At 42.5% G+C, this 19,430-nt stretch overlaps 1 protein-coding gene across 2 annotated transcripts in view; it reads right to left on the reverse strand.

Moving 5' to 3' along the window:
• Positions 1 to 19,430, reverse strand: part of LOC311245765 (uncharacterized protein) — an 83,065-nt gene that overhangs the window by 45,845 nt on the left and 17,790 nt on the right. For both annotated transcript variants that reach the window (XM_084335742.1, XM_084335743.1), the window contains exon 3: positions 7,670 to 7,783. In XM_084335742.1, coding sequence (XP_084191868.1) covers positions 7,670 to 7,783 — 114 coding nt within the window. The remainder of the gene's footprint in view (positions 1 to 7,669; positions 7,784 to 19,430) is intronic.

The raw sequence follows: 19,430 nt of genomic DNA on the forward strand, positions 1-19,430 counted from the left end.
TTAAGTGAGTCATCCAGTTATGCCAGATGTGATCTCCCGTTCTCTTGGTCCAGTGGATTCCATCCCTGATTGTTGTAAATAATCTTTGGTCTAGTTTGGGAAGGCAATCCACCATACCCTCCATTTTTTGGTTTAGGGTGTTAATATTTTGTTTATGGGAATGTCCCATGTTTGTGTCTGTGTTAATAAGTGCTGAGAGGAGGCTAGCATAGGGGAAGGCCATTCGCGCGCTTGTAATTAGTTCTCTAAAACTCTCTTCTAGTCTTGCGGTGTTGTTCTGCTGTTTGTTGTTAATGCCAAATGCCAGTATGACCAGCTCGATGTCGGCTGTGGGTTCTGTTTTATTCTTAAGTATGTAGGCCGCATGCTTGAGATTTGCTCCCGGGTAGCAGTCGACCTGGACCCTTTTGTTGTGGATGGTGGGTAGGTTGGCCAAATTAGAATCACCCATCACTATGAAGGGTCTGATTGGTGTCAGGGTCCAGTTGGTTTTATCCCCGCGGTGTAGGTGTCTTGTGTATTTTGGTCCTATGTTATCGGTTAGGGGGCTGGGTTGGTGTGTTTTAAGTGGCAAGTGTTTGGTCTCAGGAAGCCCTGTGTCTATGTGTGTTGGCAGCAGTGGCATCGCGTGGGTAAAATAACTGGGGATGCCAATTTTTTTTTAATTAAAATTTTATTTTTAATATATATATTTAAGCCAAATAATATTGTGACAAAATAAAAATGCACACTAAATAAAAATACACATTTCAAGTGTAAACATACAGCTATACTATTCCATGGGCTAGATTTAATAAGATTCGAGCTGAGTAAAGCTCTTCCCACACCTCGAGCGTGGCAAATGTGCAGAGGCCAGAGTACTTAGTTTGCTGACAGACCCGTTTTAAGGTGTGGGAAGGGCTTTAGTCAGCTCGAATCTGATTGGCTAGTATTGGTTTTGGACTCCACATACATGAATCACATGGTGGAAGCTGGAGAAAGACACCTCCCCTCTGCCTCCTCTCCTCTGCTGCAGTGACTGCCTCAGTGACTGCACTGTGTCTCAGTGTGTTAGAGAGAGTGAGACGGAGAAGAGGGAGAAATTTCAAAAAAAAAATAACATGAAAAATAATGATTTTTTATTATTATTGTAAACTATATAAAAAAATATTAATTCATATTTTAATAATGGGGAAGCCTGGCTTCCGTTGGCTTCCAGGAGGATTCGCCACTGGTTGGCAGGGGGGTGATCTGGTGTTTGGGGTTCTTTTTTGGCGTGTGTGTATCTGTGTCCGTGTTAGTATTGGGGTTTGGTGTGGATGGCCGCTTTCTCTTTGGGGCTTCCGTGTCTGGTTTAGGTTTCGGTGTGTGTGTTGATTTTAGTGTTAGGACTAGTTGTGTAAAGTTTTGAAGTACCCCAAAAGCCATGGCTGCTAGTCTGTGTCTGGACCATGGTATGGCAGCATCTGAGGCCTCTAACCAGCGCAGTGTGTTGAAATATTGGAGCTCCTCAAGGGCGGTTGCGTGTGCCTTTGCGTAGTCTGAATTTAAGATTCTTATTTAGTTTAGGAGCCTATTTCTGATGTTGCCGTATATACGTTCAGAGGTAGTTAGGGTCGGTGCCGAATCCGATGTGTTAACTAATGTGAGTCTGTGTGTGATTTTATCCAGTTGTTGTCTGGCATTGCTCTCCTTCTTGTGTAGGTTGCAGTAGGCTATTAATAATTTTTGGAAGGTCTTGCACAGGTAATGGAACTCGTCCCTGGGAGGGTTAGGGTTAAGGTTAGGGTTACGTTTTATGGGTGTGCTTTTTGCAGTATCTGTAGAGAGGAGTAGAAGAGGAGGAGAGGAGGATTAGTGAGTGTATATTTACATTTAGTCATTTTGATACGACTCGGCCGTCTGGAGAGGAGAAGTAGCCTGTGAAGGTCTCTCTCACTGCAGCTGCTTCTCTGGAAGCATTGTTGCTGCCGACCCTCGGGATGTTCTGCACTGCACCCTGCGACTCTGCTGGCACAGTTGTAGTGTGGGGATTCTGGGGAACATCCTCTCCGTCACAATCCCAGCGCAGGAAGTTGTGGAGGATACAGGTGGCCTTCACCACACGCTCAGCAACCTCTGGGAACACTCCGAGAACCCTCCTGTAGAGCCTCCACTGGGCGGCAAGGATCCCGAAGGAGCACTCCACCATCCGTCTCGCATGCGATAGGCGGGTCCGCCTACAAAAAACATCCCTGGTGGACACATAGCCTGAGGATGCAACACCTTTAGGCTATGTGTCCACCAGGGACGTTTTTTTGTAGGCGGACCGCTTTGAAAAGCCAAAAAAAGCATGTTCAGGGCGTTTTTTTAGGGCGCCGAGGGCGTTTATTTTTGCGTCATCTGCGTCACGATCAACGAGTCATCCGCATCATTAGTAGGAGGTCTGCGCCTGGACACACTTGATTCAGCGCCACATGCTAACGTTACGCCCTGCTGAACGGCTCTGAATTTTTTTGGTCTGAGGTAAGTAGCTAAAACGATCTTGACTTCTGTCGGAATTTAAAACTGGATAGCCCGCTTCTTGTTGACTGCAAAGATGAATGCCAGAAACCGAGCCATTGCTGTTGCTGCTTTTGCGGGTATTGATGAAGACCCCCCTGTCGCGAGAAGGCGTGTGTGGGTGCACGCCATTAATCGTGGTAGGAGGCAGTTTGGTGAATATCACCGGCTTGTACAAGAGCTGCGTCTGGACGATGCCCGGTTCAAGGCCTACTTCAGGCTGAACAAGGAGCAATTTGAGGTGGTACTCTTGAAGATCGGGCCGAGCATAGCCAAAATGCAGACCAACTACAGGGAGACCATCAGCCCTGCTGAACGGCTCTGCATTTGTTTGAGGTGAGTAGCTAACTAACTTAAAACTAGCACCAATGTGGCTAGCTAGCTAACGTTACTAACTTAAAACTAGCACCAACGTGGCTGGCTAGCTAACCTTACTAACTAGCACCAACGTGGCTAGCTAGCTAACATTACTAACTTAAAACTAGCACCAACGTGGCTGGCTAGCTAACGTTACTAACTTACTAACATTTTGAGAGATCTCTCATTCAACAACAAATCCTAATTAAAATACTGTCTCTTGTGTCCTCTCTGACCGGGGTTGTGCTGAAGTGGCTCCAGCAAGCAACAGTACAAAATGTTATATCTTCAATAGATAGTGTTCTGAAGGTCCAGATTAACACATAAAGTCCACGTTTATTATTTTGTATACCTTATATATTGTTTATTCGTATAAGATATATATTTCACGCCGTTTATTTACCTAAGAGTATTTTATCATTCGCCTCGTTTCATATGTCCATTCCTAGTCAAGTTAGACAGCGCTCTCAGTATCTAACACTGAGTGCTGAAATCCCAAACATTATTAAGAAAAAGGCGAAGGCCGGACCAGCACTCAGATTAAAAAAAATTGTATTTAATGGCAGCCTATAATACAGACATGTTATCATTCACCTCGTTTCATATGTCCATTCCTCGCACCACAGACAGCGTGAGCGCATGCGCGGGTTCAGAACTTGCCCGGGCAGAGTGTGTGGGAGCGTGCGTTGGAACAGCAGTAAACAAGTCACAACGTATTTTACGAGAGAGCTGGTCTGCTACTGAGATGTAATAACAGCATTGTCGAGCCACGAGTTGGAAACGGCAGAGTGACATAGTTTGGGAGAAGTGAAGTAATAATAACTTAGATATAGATTTGCCGACGGGCAGATAATAAAGGACCGTGAAAAGACGTTGGGTCTGAACCCAGCTGCGTTCTGGATTCAATTAGCTACTGCGGACTGTGTGCCGGTTAGCCTTAGCATAAAGGGCTAACTAGCTATTGACCATGCCATCGGGCGTTTGGAATATTAGCTATTAAACCTGCCATCGGGCGTTTGGAATATAGGAATCCGGTCCGTACGAGACCCCTATCCAGCGACGACAGGATTATATCACATGGGTCTGCAACAGCCTCTGGAGTAGGAACTCCAGAGAACATCGTCTCCATCCTTCCCTCTCTCTCCCCCATTGCTATTCTCTCCATCCCCCTCCATTCAGAGCTCAAACGATCTGGTACCATTAGTGTAGGAACTATAATTAATTCGGACATTGTTGCATGGAAATTATATTAGTATAAGAAAATCAGTGTATATGATATGTGTGTTTTATGTTAAACATTAAAGTGATTATTGAACTTGGTATCACTGTCCCCTCACAGTTAATAGAGTGTCCGCCATCTTGTGTATATTTAATATCTGGTTAATTAATAATTTAGTATTTGTCAAGCTCATAATTTAAATACAGTCAGGGTTGTGTAGCCCCTCAGCTACATATAGTATCTAAACTATCTACACTCTACAGAGTTGTAAAAATGATTATATGCAGGTATGTACAGACGTGGATATATATATATATATATGGTAAGAGTAAATACAGCATTATTGTACATGTATCATACAGAGTTGTATGGGTTATATGCAGGTGTAGTACGTGGTAATCTCTTGGGTTTTGCTGAGGTTGGTCTGTCTTAGCTTGGCTCATCAAGGTCGTGATTTACATACAATACACTTGAATTGCAACTGACAAGATGTGAGGAGGATTTGACTTGTTTTCATGAGGCATGGATTCTAACATCAGAAGCAGACAAGAATCAAGCAAGAGATGAGCTACTTGGATGAAATGTGCCCTGCTTCTTACCATTGGCAGCAAACCAGCTGCTACACACATCCCTACCTAATACATCTAGTGATGATGATAATCAAATAAAATATCTAAACTTGTTTATTTTGTGCATATAGTTTTGTTCATATTAAAAAATAAAAAGGTAAAAATATCTTACTTAAATAAACAATTTGAGGTGTTCAACCAGTCATATACATAAAGGACACTTGTCAGAGCTTTACTTTTATCAATAACAAAATGTTTAGGACACAATAACTAATGTCCAAAATGTCAGTTAGAACCTTGAAATCATGGTACCACTAACGTTATTGAACTGGCAGTTAAAACTCAGCTAGCTAGTTAACATAACTACAAGGTAAACAGCAAACTAACATCAACCTAAGATAATACGAACTGACAGTTATTAGCTAACGTTAGTATTGATTGAATTGCTTTATTGATTGATTGAGGTAAATTATGATGAACTACAAAGAAAGCTAACAGCAACCCAACATGATAATACAATTAATCATTCTCACCTGAAACCCCCAAATGAACAGAGACATCTCTCCAGGCTCTATTTTCGACATTGTTGTCATGATACCCCTTCATTGTCATGTCATAAATGACATGATTGTCCGACACTGCAACAATCAGCCTCTCAGCCATTTCTTATGTCTTTATTTTTCAAATGATAAACGCAGACGATGTCGAAATAATTTGATGTAGATGGCGCCATCTAACTTGGAGCTCAATCTGCTTGAGGCTCGCGCCGCAGCGGCTCCGCCCACCTGCTCGATGTTGATTGGTTGGGGAAAAGAAGTTACCTAGATGAGCGTGCTCATTTCCCAAAAGTTGAACGAGTTTCAACTTTATGAACCGAGAGCGCTCAGACCAAAAACGCTGCCGTCGAGAGCTCATAAAACGCGAGGCGCGGCTCTGGGAAGAGGAGCGCGCCTGACGCTTCTCCAGCATAGAAATTAATGACAGAAAAGAGCTGACAACTCATAAAACGTCCCCTATGGACACAAGCCCTCAGGCAGGTCGAGCTTCACTCTTGGCTTGCAAGTAAAGTCTCTCTTACCAGTAGGGTGGTAGCTCCCTGTTTTCCACTCATCCTGGAAACTATCAAAATCTCCCAAATCCTCCTCTTCCCCCTCCTCGTCAAACATGCCGCGCATCCACTGATCCCGGTTTACTGGGTCAGCAGGAATGTCGTCAGAGTTGGAATCTTCCAACTCATCAAACACAGTGCTGTATTCCACATCTTCAATATCGCTCCCGTCGCTCACGTCATCCATCTTAGCTGTCAAACTTGAGCTGTCAAACTGACTCAGCGCAACTTGTGAAAAGAAAAATAGTCAGACGGTCACGCTCCACTCCTTCCTTGTGTATTTCAGCAAATCACAGTAAATTTCATTACTCACATGCCTTTAAAAACACTGTCTGAAATGACCTAGCCATTACATCCGGTCATAATGGTAAATACATGCACATGGCTCATCCGGCCTTAAAAAGGTATATACTAGGGCTGTCACATTATTTTTGATTTTCGAATTTAATTTAGAATTTACACGAGATTCAAACGTAATAATAATAACTTCAATAACCTTTTGTGGAGGATACCGGTAAAAATGGTAAAACACGTATTCCAAATAATTACTGGTCATGGTTATTTTCAGTCTTGCAATTTTAATATCTCTCAGGAGTAGACCAGCACGGCGGCGTGACTAAGTGATGTAATTTGTTTGACAAGGTCTGGCGGAGAATTTCCTGAACGTTCATCGAAAGAGCAGGCCTGAAACTACATAGTAGCTAGTTTTGATTTGGTGTTGATAGCCCAAGAAATAATTGAAACAGAATAATTTCAATTCGATGCTAAATAAGGTTTTACGCATGCGTAAATTGTACTCCATTTCTATTATTATCTTCGCCGTTTTTGATCACGCTAGTGATCACGCTAGTTGTCTGTCTTTTGGAGTGCGTTTGGAGTTGTTTTGTGTCATTTCAGAGGAGGATTATGAGGTAAGGTAAGATAATAATTTTGTATACATAGAATTGTTTGTACATAGGCAACCTGAGGCAACCTGAGGGCTCATTTTCATTATTTCTAATGCTTCATGGAGCAGGTTTACATTTGCTCAGCCTCATAGTAGAAAAACACATCTTCTAAAATCGTTTGTGTTTTGTGTTGTACAGTATGCAGTATACAATATGTATGTACAGTATGAAAACAAACGGTCAGGTCATATAGGTGACTGTGCTGAAAAGAATGATACCAAACATAGCATGGTAAAAAAGAAAGTTGTCAAAGCGCTGAAAATAGCTTAGAGTCGAGAGGTTTTTTTTTACACTGAAATTCGAATTCGAACTAGTCTACAATTCTGCAACGAATATCGAATTCGATTTTTTGTTAAAGTGACAGCCCTAGTATACACACAAATGTTGCATCCGGTCTAAATGGATTAATAAGTAATGCTGCTGCACAGACACGTGGAGTCTGTCAATCATCAATCACATTGTAGCTCGTCTATCATTGAACAGCCAAGGATAGCATATAGCGCTGCATAAACACTGACAAATAAAGAGTAGCAAGGACTAAGCCACCCATACCCTAAACAAAAGCTTTTGTTCATCCGCTAGCTGCATTTCTTGCAGGGTACCAGCGTGTGCACTGCCCCCTGCAGGACTCTGGCTAATGGTTTTGGTTGTGTGTCAAGTTCAACCATAGTTAAATACCTACATCATTTTGACTGTTGAATATTCTATTAACCACGCCCATCCCTAATTGATAATGGGAGGAAAGAAAGCTCCATTGGACACATAGACGGGGACACACAACTATGCTGCAGCAGAGTAAAGAGAACAAGAGAAAAGAAAAGAAAAGAAAAGAAAAGAAAGAAAGAAAGAAAGAAAGAAAGAAAGAAAGAAAGAAAGAAAGAAAGAAAGAAAGAAAGAAAGAAAGAAAGAAAGAAAGAAAGAAAGAAAGAAAGAAAGAAAAGTAACATACCGATATCCTGATGGTCTGTGGGCTCCTCCTCCAGCCCAGTGGAAATATCCATGGTTGGGTCTAGCGTGTCCTGAGCCTCTTCTTTCTTAATAATCAGTAAGTCACTGGGTGAACCTGGAGCAGAGAGAGACAGCAACTAAATATTTATATTTCAGTGTTTTGGTAGGATTTTCTGTGACTTGAATGTTATTGTTGAGTTAAAACTCATGAGTGGAGCATGTCAAGACACCTCAGACAACTACCAACTACATCTCCCAGAGTGCATCAGCTGCAAGATGGCTGCCGTTGGCTGATTGAACAGCTGTTAAAGGCTGGTGGTGGAGACACTCACAGAACAAGCAAACAAAGCAAGCTGAAGGTGGTGGAGACACTCACAGAACAAACAAACAAAGCAAGCTGAAGGTCGACCCAAGGAGCTCTACCCCCAAAGACGCCAATGGTCGGTTATGTTCTACTTATTCTACTGTTTATTTATACTTCTGCTTAAATGTGGTTAAAATCAGGCTAATTCAATTGTGTGTTTAGTAGCTCCAACTGTTTCAGTCTACACATTCACTTGCTTGAGAGTTGGTTTTCATTTATGTTTAAAAGTATCTTTACAAGTTAAGACCAAGTTAGAAATGTTAAATTGATTTAAGAATTTGAAAGACTACTAAAAAGGTCGACAACTCATGTTTAAAGGTTTAAAATGCCTTGTTCAATCAGAGCTGATCTACAAGCTTAAAGTTTAGCTATATTTCTTCACTTATTCAATTTAAAATACCAAATGTTTACTTGACTTGAATCAAATGTTTACTAACTTGAATCATTTATTAAAGGTTACAATTCAGAAATGATTCATTGAAAATTACTTTAATAATTGGGTTAAAATGTCGAGTTAATTTAAGACTGTTAAAATGTCGACTTTATAAGGTAATTTAATACTTTACATTTTGGCATTCATTGTGTAAACACTATCGTTAAAAGACGTTTGATTATTTAAAATATATATTTAATGTTTAAAATCAACCATGTTTAAAAAGAACTTATTGGTTTGAAAAGATGGTTATTGTTGTTTATTGTTTATGTTTATTGCATTGTTAAAACCTTTTTCTTTGTTTTCGAAGGTTTTCAACCTATATGAAGAACCAACCAGTCAAGAATCAACTGCAACTAAAACTGTTGAAAAGTTGGAGTTGGAACTTGGAGTTGTTTCCTTATGTCCTTTGGAGTGGAAAGCAAGAGTTGACTTTACAGTTGAAAACCAAGTGCTAGCAGTGGAGGACGAGGATAAAACTGCTTCGACCCAATACTGCTGACACGGAAGGGAAAGATGGCTGAAGATATGGCGGAGGTCAAAGAACTAAAGAAGGAGAGGACCACAGCAAAACGCCGCTTCACCAAACAAGCCAACCACATTGCCAGAGGAGCAGACACCATGCTGCGATCCGAGCTGATGGATGAGTTCAGCACACTCTCACTCTGTTATAGAGCCGTGCTTGAGGCAAATGATGAATTCAGGTTTGGGCTGGAGGCTGAAGTAAAACCTGAGGATGAAGGGCTTGACGAGAAGGAAGAGGACGACCTCAAACATACTTCAAAAGAAGCCGAAACAAAGATGGGAGAGATCAAAGACATTGTGCAGCTGATCCTGTGGTCCAAATATGGAAAACATGAGCTGGAAACAGCTATTGATGGAGCTGAGAAAGTAAGTGAAGCAGCAGGAACTGTGCCAGTGAGGACTGAATCCTTAGAGTGCTATGAACAGCACCTAACGCTCTCAGACGAGATGGGAGACAAGGCCATCTCTATAATGTCCACGTGGGAGAAATGGATACCTGACGAATCCAGAGATGAACTGAATGCGAGGCTCAGGAAGCTAGAAGACACCCTTCTCAGGCTGAAGATGAGGAAACCTCAGTTTACATCTGCACGCAGCCTGAGGAATGCTGAGCAAGGCACAGGAGTTGCACCACACCATCCGACGACACCGTTGGTGAGGATAAAGCCAACCACCCTACCTACCTTCTCTGGAAATAAGAGAGAATATCACAGATGGAGAAAAGATTGGGAAAGCCTGCAAAGGCAGGGAGAGCCATCCGGATCCCCTGAAGTTAAAAAGATCCAGCTCTTGGACAGCGTGGAGGAGAAAATCTCCAAAGAACTCAGACTTTCTACCTACACTACAGCCAGAGACATTTTCAGAGTCTTAGAGAACAGGCATGGAAATAAATCAAGCATCACTGTGGAAATCCTTGAAGAGCTCGACAGGATACCATATGTAAAAGGAAACCAGCCAAGAAAGGTCATCGACCTTATACAAACTGTGGAGAAGGCTCTGTCAGATCTCACTGAATTGGGCAACTCTGGGGCCATGAACAACGCACTTGTGATCAAATCAATTGAAAGCAAGTTACCTGACTTTATCAAGAGAGACTGGTTGATGTTCATGGTAGATCCCAGCAGCAATGTCACAGCAGAGAACCATTTTGACATGCTCTTGAAATATTTGAAGAACCAGGAAGACGTACTGGAGAGGCTTGATCAACTAAGAATTGTGGAGAAGACTGACAAGCCAGATCGCCCGGACAAAAAGAATGAAAGAAAGTTTGCCTCGACAAAGAACACAAAGAGACTAGAGCTTGACGTATGTGTTGTCTGTGGACATAACCACAAACTGTTCTTTTGCCGGAAGTTCAAGGGACTGAAGCTTTCGGAGAAGACGGCTGCCTTGAAGAAGCTGGGAGCATGCAGGAAATGTCTCGGATGCCATGACGGAACTGCATACTGCAGAGAGACATTCCTATGCAGAAATGCAGACTGTAAGAAGGGAGGAAATGCTGCAGACCACCACTATATCCTCTGCCCAAAAGGAGAATTCAAGCCTCGATGGGAAGAAGGAAGAGGTGGAAGAGACGGCAACAAAGGCAAACTCACAGAGGAACAAGAGTCGTTCTTGTCTGAACTCTCCTCTGAAATGGCAGATCGAGGCAGAAGGGCTTTTACTAACAAAACTACAGTGGCACTCAAAACCTCCGGCCAGTCTGAACTACTGCAAAGAAATGGTCTCGCCGAGCTTCCTGTCATCATGATGCTGATGAAAGTCACTGCAAACGCTGGTCAGAAAATTGGGACATTGATTGACCTAGCGTCAGATACAAACTACATCACCCATAAGGCTGCTGAAAGACTTGGGTTGAGAAGAGAGAAGATAACATTGATTGTGCATGGGGTTGGAGGAATGGCCATGAAGGTGGACACTCAGAGATACCTCCTCAAAGTTAGAGTGAAGACTCCTACAGGCACTGAAAGAGCCCACAAACTAGTCTGCTACGGCCTAGATGAAATCGCCAAGGTCCATCAAGTGATTCAACCAGAGAGGTTGCAAAGGTTTTTCCCGGAGGTCAAGCTTGAAGAGCTGGAAAGGCCAGAAGAGGTTGAACTACTCATAAGCCACCGAGAGGGAAGACTTGCTCCCCAAAGAGTAAAAGTAGTTGGAGACCTTGTCTTATGGGAGAGTCCACTGGTGAAGATGGTGGGCGGAGCACATCCTGATCTGCATGAAGAGGTGGACGTGGAAGCATATGAATCAAGAACTCACTTTGCTCGCTCCATGAGAACAGCAGCAGTCAAATATCAAGAGACATTCACAGTTGCCAGTAACCGTGAGTTCCTTGAGTGGTGGCACTGGGACAGCATCGGAGCTGCATGTGAACCAAAATGTGGAGGATGTCGCTGTGGAAACTGTCCACCAGGAGGAAAAGAAATGACCCTGGCAGAGGAGAGGGAGTATGAAATCATTAAAGGAGGCCTCACCTACAAAGAGGAGGATGCTCACACCCCATCTCCACACTGGGATGCAAAATATCCTTGGACCGTAGATCCTGTCTGTCTCCCCTACAACAAAAGTGCAGTCCAGGCCTGCTTCTTAAGGATGGAAAAACAACTGAGCAAAGAACCAGACTGGAAAGTCGCATACACAACCCAAATCCAGGAAATGGTCGAACGAGGAGCAGCCATAAAACTCACAGATGACATCATTGACAAGTGGACTGGACCAGTGTGGTCTGTGAGCCACCTGGTGGCGCCAAACCCCCATTCAGTGACAACACCAGTTCGTATTGTCTGGAACAGCAGCCAGAAGTACAAAGGCGTGAGCATGAATGACATCCTTCTTAAGGGACCAGATGTACTCAACCCTATTAGAGCTGTACTGCTACGGTTCAGAGAAGGTGTGCATGCAGCTCTAGGAGACATAAAGAAGATGTACAACTCTGTGTGGCTGGAGCAGCGTGAGATGCATCTACACAGATTCCTCTGGAGAGACAGCCCAGAAGAGGAGATCAGTGAATATGCAATCACCAGAGTCAACATCGGGGACAAACCTGCTGGTTGCATCGCTCAGTTGGCTATGAGAGAAACGGCGAGCCTGCCCAGCTTTGTTCACTTGGAAGATGAACGCAGAGTCATTGAAGAGGACAGTTATGTGGACGACCTCTTGACCTCCCACAATAACCTGGATCAACTCGACAAAATCACTGCAAAAGTTGAAGAGATTTTGGGAGCTGGAGGCTTCTTCCTCAAACCATGGGTCCGGTCAGGGCAAAGTGGGAGGAAAGGAACAGAGAAGGAAGTCCTAAAAGAGGAACAAGGGAAAACCTTCATTCTCCCAAATCAAATGAGGGAAGAAGACAACAAAGCTCTAGGCATCGGCTACCAAGTGGACGAAGACAAGCTCTACATGTTGACCTCTGTTAACTTTTCCAAAAGAAAGAAGAAAATGAGAGTTGGCAAAGATCTCCTCAAAGAAGAGGTGAGAACCGAAACACCAAACCCACTGACTAGAAGGGCTCTCTTAAGCCAAGTAGCCGGGCTGTACGACCCAATTGGCCTAGTAGCACCGGTCAAGCAGAAGGGAGCAATTCTTGTCAGAAAGGCATTCCAAGAGGGAGGAGGTGGCAAGCTGACCCAAGAAACCTGGGACAAACCACTCTCGGAAAGCATCAGAGAAGAAGCCATACAGCTTTTTGAAGAATATGTACAGCTTGGTCAGGTGAAATTCTACAGAAGCCTCACACCAGCTGACTGGAAAGGAAACCCTTGGGGCATCACATTCTCTGATGGAAGTGACAAAACCTTTGGAGCTGTGATGTACTTAAGGTGGGAAACATGTCATGGCATTGAAGTTCGGTTCGTGGAATCAAAAGCCAAACTGACACCTCTGGATCAAAAGGGAGAAGCTGTAAAAGCTGAGATCTGTGGAGCAGTCTTCGCAGCCAGAATCAGGAAGTATGTGGAAAAGCATGCTCGAATGAAGATCGAGAAATGGTTCCATCTGCTGGACAGTCAGACGGTCCTTGGGGCAATCCAGAGAGACAGTTATGGGTACCAAAGCTTCTTTGCCAACAGAGTGGGTGAAATCCAAAAGACTGCACCAGTGCAGGACTGGTGGTGGATCCGTGGAGGTCTGAACATAGCTGACATCATTACAAGAGGAGGCACTCCTGAAGATTTAAAAGAGGATTCCACCTGGCAAAATGGACCAGATTTCCTGAAGTGGCCAGTGGAGGAGTGGCCCATTAAATCAGCTGGAGAGGTAGCTGCCCAAAGTCAAAAGGAAATGCCAACTCCTCTAAGAAGGAAGCCCACTGGCTGGGTCAAAGATCTTGTGGAAATAAGAAGATTCAGCAACCTGTCCAAACTGGTGAGAGTCATCGCCTGGGTCTATCGAGCTGTCAAGCAGTGGCTAGAGAGGAAGTGCCAGGTGCCAGGGCAGTCAAAGTGGGAGGCATCACCCAAACAAGCTGGGTTGACTGTAAAAGAAATTGACAACGCATCTGAAGACCTTTTCCTCGCTGCTCAAGAAGCTATAGCCTTCCCAGAGACGACTCTAAGCAGATTGGCAGTGTACAAAGACGTGAACTCTGGACTCCTACTTTGTGGAGGCAGAATCCAGATGTTCAACGAAGTGAAGACTGCAGTGCCAGTCTTACCTTTTGAATCGTGGGTGTCTACATTGCTGGCACAAGAATCCCACAAAGCAAACCATGAGGGAGTAGCAGGAACCCTTCTTCGCATGAGGAAAAAGGCTTGGGTGATAAAAGGCCGGAGACTTGCCAAGAGGGTGGTTGACAGCTGTGTCGTTTGCAGAAAGAACAATGTAAAACAGTGTCAACAAATCATGGCTGACCTGCCTCCAGAGCGAACAGGCCCAGCTGCACCCTTTGAATTCACCACCATGGACCTGTTCGGCCCCTATGAAGTGAAGGATGAGGTCAAAAAGAGGACCAGACTCAAGGTATGGGGAATCGTCTTCTGCTGCATGGCTTCCCGAGCCATGCACACTGAAGTGGTGAGTGACCAGTCATCCGAAGGATTCCTGCTCGCCTATCAAAGGTTCACTTCGCTGAGAGGACACCCCAGGAAACTCTGGTCAGACCCTGGCTCTAACTTTGTGGGAGCCAAGCCTGCTCTGGAAAAGCTTTACAAATTCCTTGACCAACTGAACAGGCCTGAACTTGAAGGAAGAGCTGCCAAACATGGCACAGAATGGTCGTGGAAGATCCACCCCGCAGACTCTCCCCACAGGAACGGTGCAGCAGAGGCAGCTGTCAGAATAGTGAAGCGGGCCTTAAGCAACCTTGGTGGAGAAGGTGTTTTCACATGGGGAGAATTCCAAACGTTTCTCTTCATGGCAGCCAACCTTGCTAATGAGAGACCCATCGATGCAGGAACTCAAAGCAGGGAAGACTGCATAGAGTACATCACTCCAAACTCTCTGCTTTTAGGACGTGCCCATCCTAAAGGTGACCCTGGAGACTTTCAGTTTGATGGCTACCCATACAAAAGACTTCAGAATATTCAGGCAGAAGTCAGCAAGTTCTGGAAGAAATGGAGCCAATTGGCCGGTCCTAATTTGTTCATAAGGAACAAATGGCACACCAAAGAGCGAAATGTTGCTGTTGGAGATGTGGTCTGGTTGGCTGACCAAAATGCCCTGAGAGGACAGTACAAGCTGGCTAGAGTAGTCAGTGTCAACGCTGACCGCAAAGGCATCATAAGAGATGTGCTGGTGAGGACCTTTCCCAGCTATCCTGTCCCCATCACGAAAGCAAATGACAAAGGAAAGCCCACAAAATCAAATAGTGAAAACCAAAATCCCGGCCACAATTCTGCATCGAGATGTCAGACGGCTGGTCATTCTACTTCCTACTGAAGAACAACAGAGGCGTGAAGGACTTGAGTGACCTCTGTGGTTAAGAACCCAGGAGCTCAAGTGGGAGGTGTTGAGTTAAAACTCATGAGTGGAGCATGTCAAGACACCTCAGACAACTACCAACTACATCTCCCAGAGTGCATCAGCTGCAAGATGGCTGCCGTTGGCTGATTGAACAGCTGTTAAAGGCTGGTGGTGGAGACACTCACAGAACAAGCAAACAAAGCAAGCTGAAGGTGGTGGAGACACTCACAGAACAAACAAACAAAGCAAGCTGAAGGTCGACCCAAGGAGCTCTACCCCCAAAGACGCCAATGGTCGGTTATGTTCTACTTATTCTACTGTTTATTTATACTTCTGCTTAAATGTGGTTAAAATCAGGCTAATTCAATTGTGTGTTTAGTAGCTCCAACTGTTTCAGTCTACACATTCACTTGCTTGAGAGTTGGTTTTCATTTATGTTTAAAAGTATCTTTACAAGTTAAGACCAAGTTAGAAATGTTAAATTGATTTAAGAATTTGAAAGACTACTAAAAAGGTCGACAACTCATGTTTAAAGGTTTAAAATGCCTTGTTCAATCAGAGCTGATCTACAAGCTTAAAGTTTAGCTATTTCTTCACTTATTCAATTTAAAATACCAAATGTTTACTTGACTTGAATCAAATGTTTACTAACTTGAATCATTTATTAAAGGTTACAATTCAGAAATGATTCATTGAAAATTACTTTAATAATTGGGTTAAAATGTCGAGTTAATTTAAGACTGTTAAAATGTCGACTTTATAAGGTAATTTAATACTTTACATTTTGGCATTCATTGTGTAAACACTATCGTTAAAAGACGTTTGATTATTTAAAATATATATTTAATGTTTAAAATCAACCATGTTTAAAAAGAACTTATTGGTTTGAAAAGATGGTTATTGTTGTTTATTGTTTATGTTTATTGCATTGTTAAAACCTTTTTCTTTGTTTTCGAAGGTTTTCAACCTATATGAAGAACCAACCAGTCAAGAATCAACTGCAACTAAAACTGTTGAAAAGTTGAAAATAAAAAGTGACTTGGAGTTGGAACTTGGAGTTGTTTCCTTATGTCCTTTGGAGTGGAAAGCAAGAGTTGACTTTACAGTTATGCAGGACTATTTTTCAATTTAAGAAATTAACACATGGTCTAATGCAGTGTTTCTCAACTGGTGGTTCGCGACCCAAAAGTGGGTCGCAGGGCAATTATTTGTGGGTCGCGGATGTGTCTGTTAAAAAAGTAAATAATAATTTAACTTTTTTTTATGATAATTTTTTTTTCACTACCTATCTTTGTGAAAGTGGCTTCTCATCTGTGGTCCAGCTGAAGACAAAGCAGATTGGACATTGAGCATGACCTCAGAGTTGCTTTGTCTACCATCACCCCAGACTTTGAGACTCTTCAGGAGCAAACAACATCCCCAGTTATCCCATTAGTTCCCTGGGATGTTAAAGGAAAACTCCAACATGTTGGGAAATTAGCTTATTTAACATCTTCCCTGGAGTTAGACAAGAAGATACATACCTTTTTTGTCTGTGCGTGCATTTAGCTTAGGGAACAGTCGCTCCGTTAGCTTAGCTTAGCTTCATCACTGGAAGTGGGGGGGTTTTACAGCCTGACGTTCCCTACAGTGCCCTACAGTCACCAAATACACGCTCTGAGCTAACCGGAGCTAATACTAAAGCTAATATAATGACTTCCTTTCTGGGGGTTTTCAAAATAAAAGAGCGACGTCTATAGCAGCAGAATACGTTTATTTTGTACATTATCTAACGTTAACACGAACCTAAACTAACGTTACAACTAACCTAAAGTTAGTTTAGGTTCGTGTTAACGTTAGATAATGTACAAAATAAACGTATTCCGCTGCTATAGACGTCACCCTTTTATTTTGAAAACCCCCAGAAAGGAAGTCATTATATTAGCTTTAGTATTAGCTCCGGTTAGCTCCGAGCGTGCAGTAGTTAGTAGTATATTATCAATACCAGCCATTGGATTACTGTTTTCTAAATTGGGGAGGCTTTTAATCGTCAAGGTAAGAGGATTTTAAGTCATGGTATCCATAAACTTCAATCGGTTCGGATCCTTTGAATGAATGAGAATGTAAACAAACACGGCTTCCACGTAGAAATCACTGACTGCGCGCAGAGAGGAGTCGTTCGGCAAAAAATAGTTCTGAGTATATCTGCTTAGAAAACGTAATTGTCTAATTCAATTATTTTTTATTTCCCCACGTGGTAAATACACAGGTCACAACATGTTTACAGGAACGTTTGAGTTGTATTTGGAGTGTATTTGGTGACTGTAGGGCACTGTAGGGAACGTCAGGCTGTAACCCCCCCCCCACTTCCAGTGATGAAGCTAAGCTACGCTAACGGAGCGACTGTTCCCTAAGCTAAATGCACGCACAGAGACAAAAAAGGTATGTATCGTCTGTCTAACTCCAGGGAAGATGTTAAATAAGCTAATTTCCCAACATTTTGGAGTTTTCCTTTAAGCTAAGAAATCTGGTAAGAAGGATATATTATTTATTATTATTATTATTTTATTTCATTGTGTTTTTAGCCCTAGTTGCACTTTTGTTGCAACCCCAGTTATCCCATTAGTTCCCCCAAACTTACTGTAGGTCTGTTATGTTAAGCTAAGAAGTAGTGTTGTCACGATACTGGAATTTCGACTTCGATACGATACCCTGAAAAGTATCGATACTTCGATACCATTTCGATACCCAAAAAAAGAAAAAAAAATATATATATATATATATTTTTTTTTTTATAAACAAATTTAGCTTTTGTTGCTGGTTGATTCTCCTCAGCTTCGAGTCTGGTACTATAAGAGAAGATAAATAACACTTTTAAAACCCTTTGTTTATCTTTAGATCACACATTTAAAAATAACTGTTCATCTCACTTCAATCATTTTTATTGCAAACGCAGAACATGGTATTTTCTCAAGCAGACAGATGTAAACACTGTAATCTGTGTTGCATGTACCTCACAAACTGAACAGTTAGTAACAGTTTCGATTTTTATTTAAAGATAACGAGAGCGAGAGAGAGAGAGAGAGAGAGAGAGGTATCGGTAGATAGAGAGAGAGAGAGAGAGAGGTAGCGGGAGAGAGAGAGAGAGAGGTAGCGGGAGAGAGAGAGAGAGAGAGAGACAGAAAGAGAGAGGCTATGCTCGGAGCATTTTAGTAACATTACATTTTCAACAAGATTGCTGCTATTTAAACACTTGATGGAAACGGGGTAACGTTAACCTTATGTCGACTGTAGTATTGTATGACCTCGACATAACGTTTACACGTTAACGTTACTCCGTTTCCATGCAGTAATTATAACGGTGGCCAGCTAAGCTAAGGGAGCTAACTGCTAGCAGTAGCTAACGTTAGCTGGTAGCTGTAACGTTACAACGAATCAGCTGTTGATATTATGCGCCATCAGTAGACAACGTATCATGTATTAAACTAGAGTTAATGGTTTAATGCTTCAGTCACAGTGACGTTGAAAGAGCAGCTGTCACAAACCTCTTTCATTTCTTTATGGAGATCCGCGCTGGCACTGCTCTAACACCGCTTGCAAATAGCATTGGGGAAGCTTTAGCTTGTCCTTCGTTGTTTACTTCAAACCCGAAGTACCTCCAAACAGCACTTCTGCTGTTTTCTTTATCCACAAGCACAAGTTGCGGAGGCTCTGCATTTGCCATCATTTTCAGCTAAAAGCTCTTGTTTACAAATACAAACTGAAGACTTCTCTGTGAGGGGGAGGGCTGGACTCGGAGCAGGCGGAACAGCGAGTCAACAACTTGCTGTAGAACACTCGCCAGCTGGTACCGATACTGCAGAAAGTATCGGTATTTCGGGAAATGAGTATCGAAGCCGTTTTAAATATTCAGTATCGATATGTATCGATACTTCGATATTTTTGACAACACTACTAAGAAGTCTGCTAAGAAGGATATATTATTTATGATTATGATTATGATTATGATCATTTCATTGTGTTTTTAGCCCTAGTTGCACTTTTGTTGCAACCCCAGTTATCCCATTAGTTCCCCCAAACTTAGGTCTGTTATGTTAAGCTAAGAAATCTGCTAAGAAGCATATTATTTATTATTATTTTATTTCATTGGGTTTTTAGCCCTAGTTGTACTTTTGTTGCAACCCCAGTTATCCCATTAGTTCCCCCAAACTTAGGTATGTTATGTTAAGCTAAGAAATCTGCTAAGAAGCATATATTATTTATTATTATTTTATTTCGTTGGGTTTTTAGCCCTAGTTGCACTTTTGTTGCACTTTTTTGTTTTTAACAGTGCATGAAAGATTGTGTATTACTGCAATTTTTTTTTTTTTAATAAATCATAGTGGTTAAAAAATTTGGGTTGCGACTTAATGACTAAAGAAAATGTTGGGTCCCGAGGCTAGACCAGTTGAGAACCACTGTTGTATAGTCTGATGGCTGTTGGAATGAAGGACTTCCAGTGCTGCATTTAGGTAGTGTGAGCCTAGCACTGAACATGCTCCTCCTGTCAGCCAAGTCTGTGTA

Source organism: Notolepis coatsorum (assembly GCF_963971535.1).
Source record: "Notolepis coatsorum genome assembly, chromosome: 19".
NCBI classification, from domain to species: Eukaryota; Metazoa; Chordata; class Actinopteri; order Aulopiformes; family Paralepididae; genus Notolepis; species Notolepis coatsorum.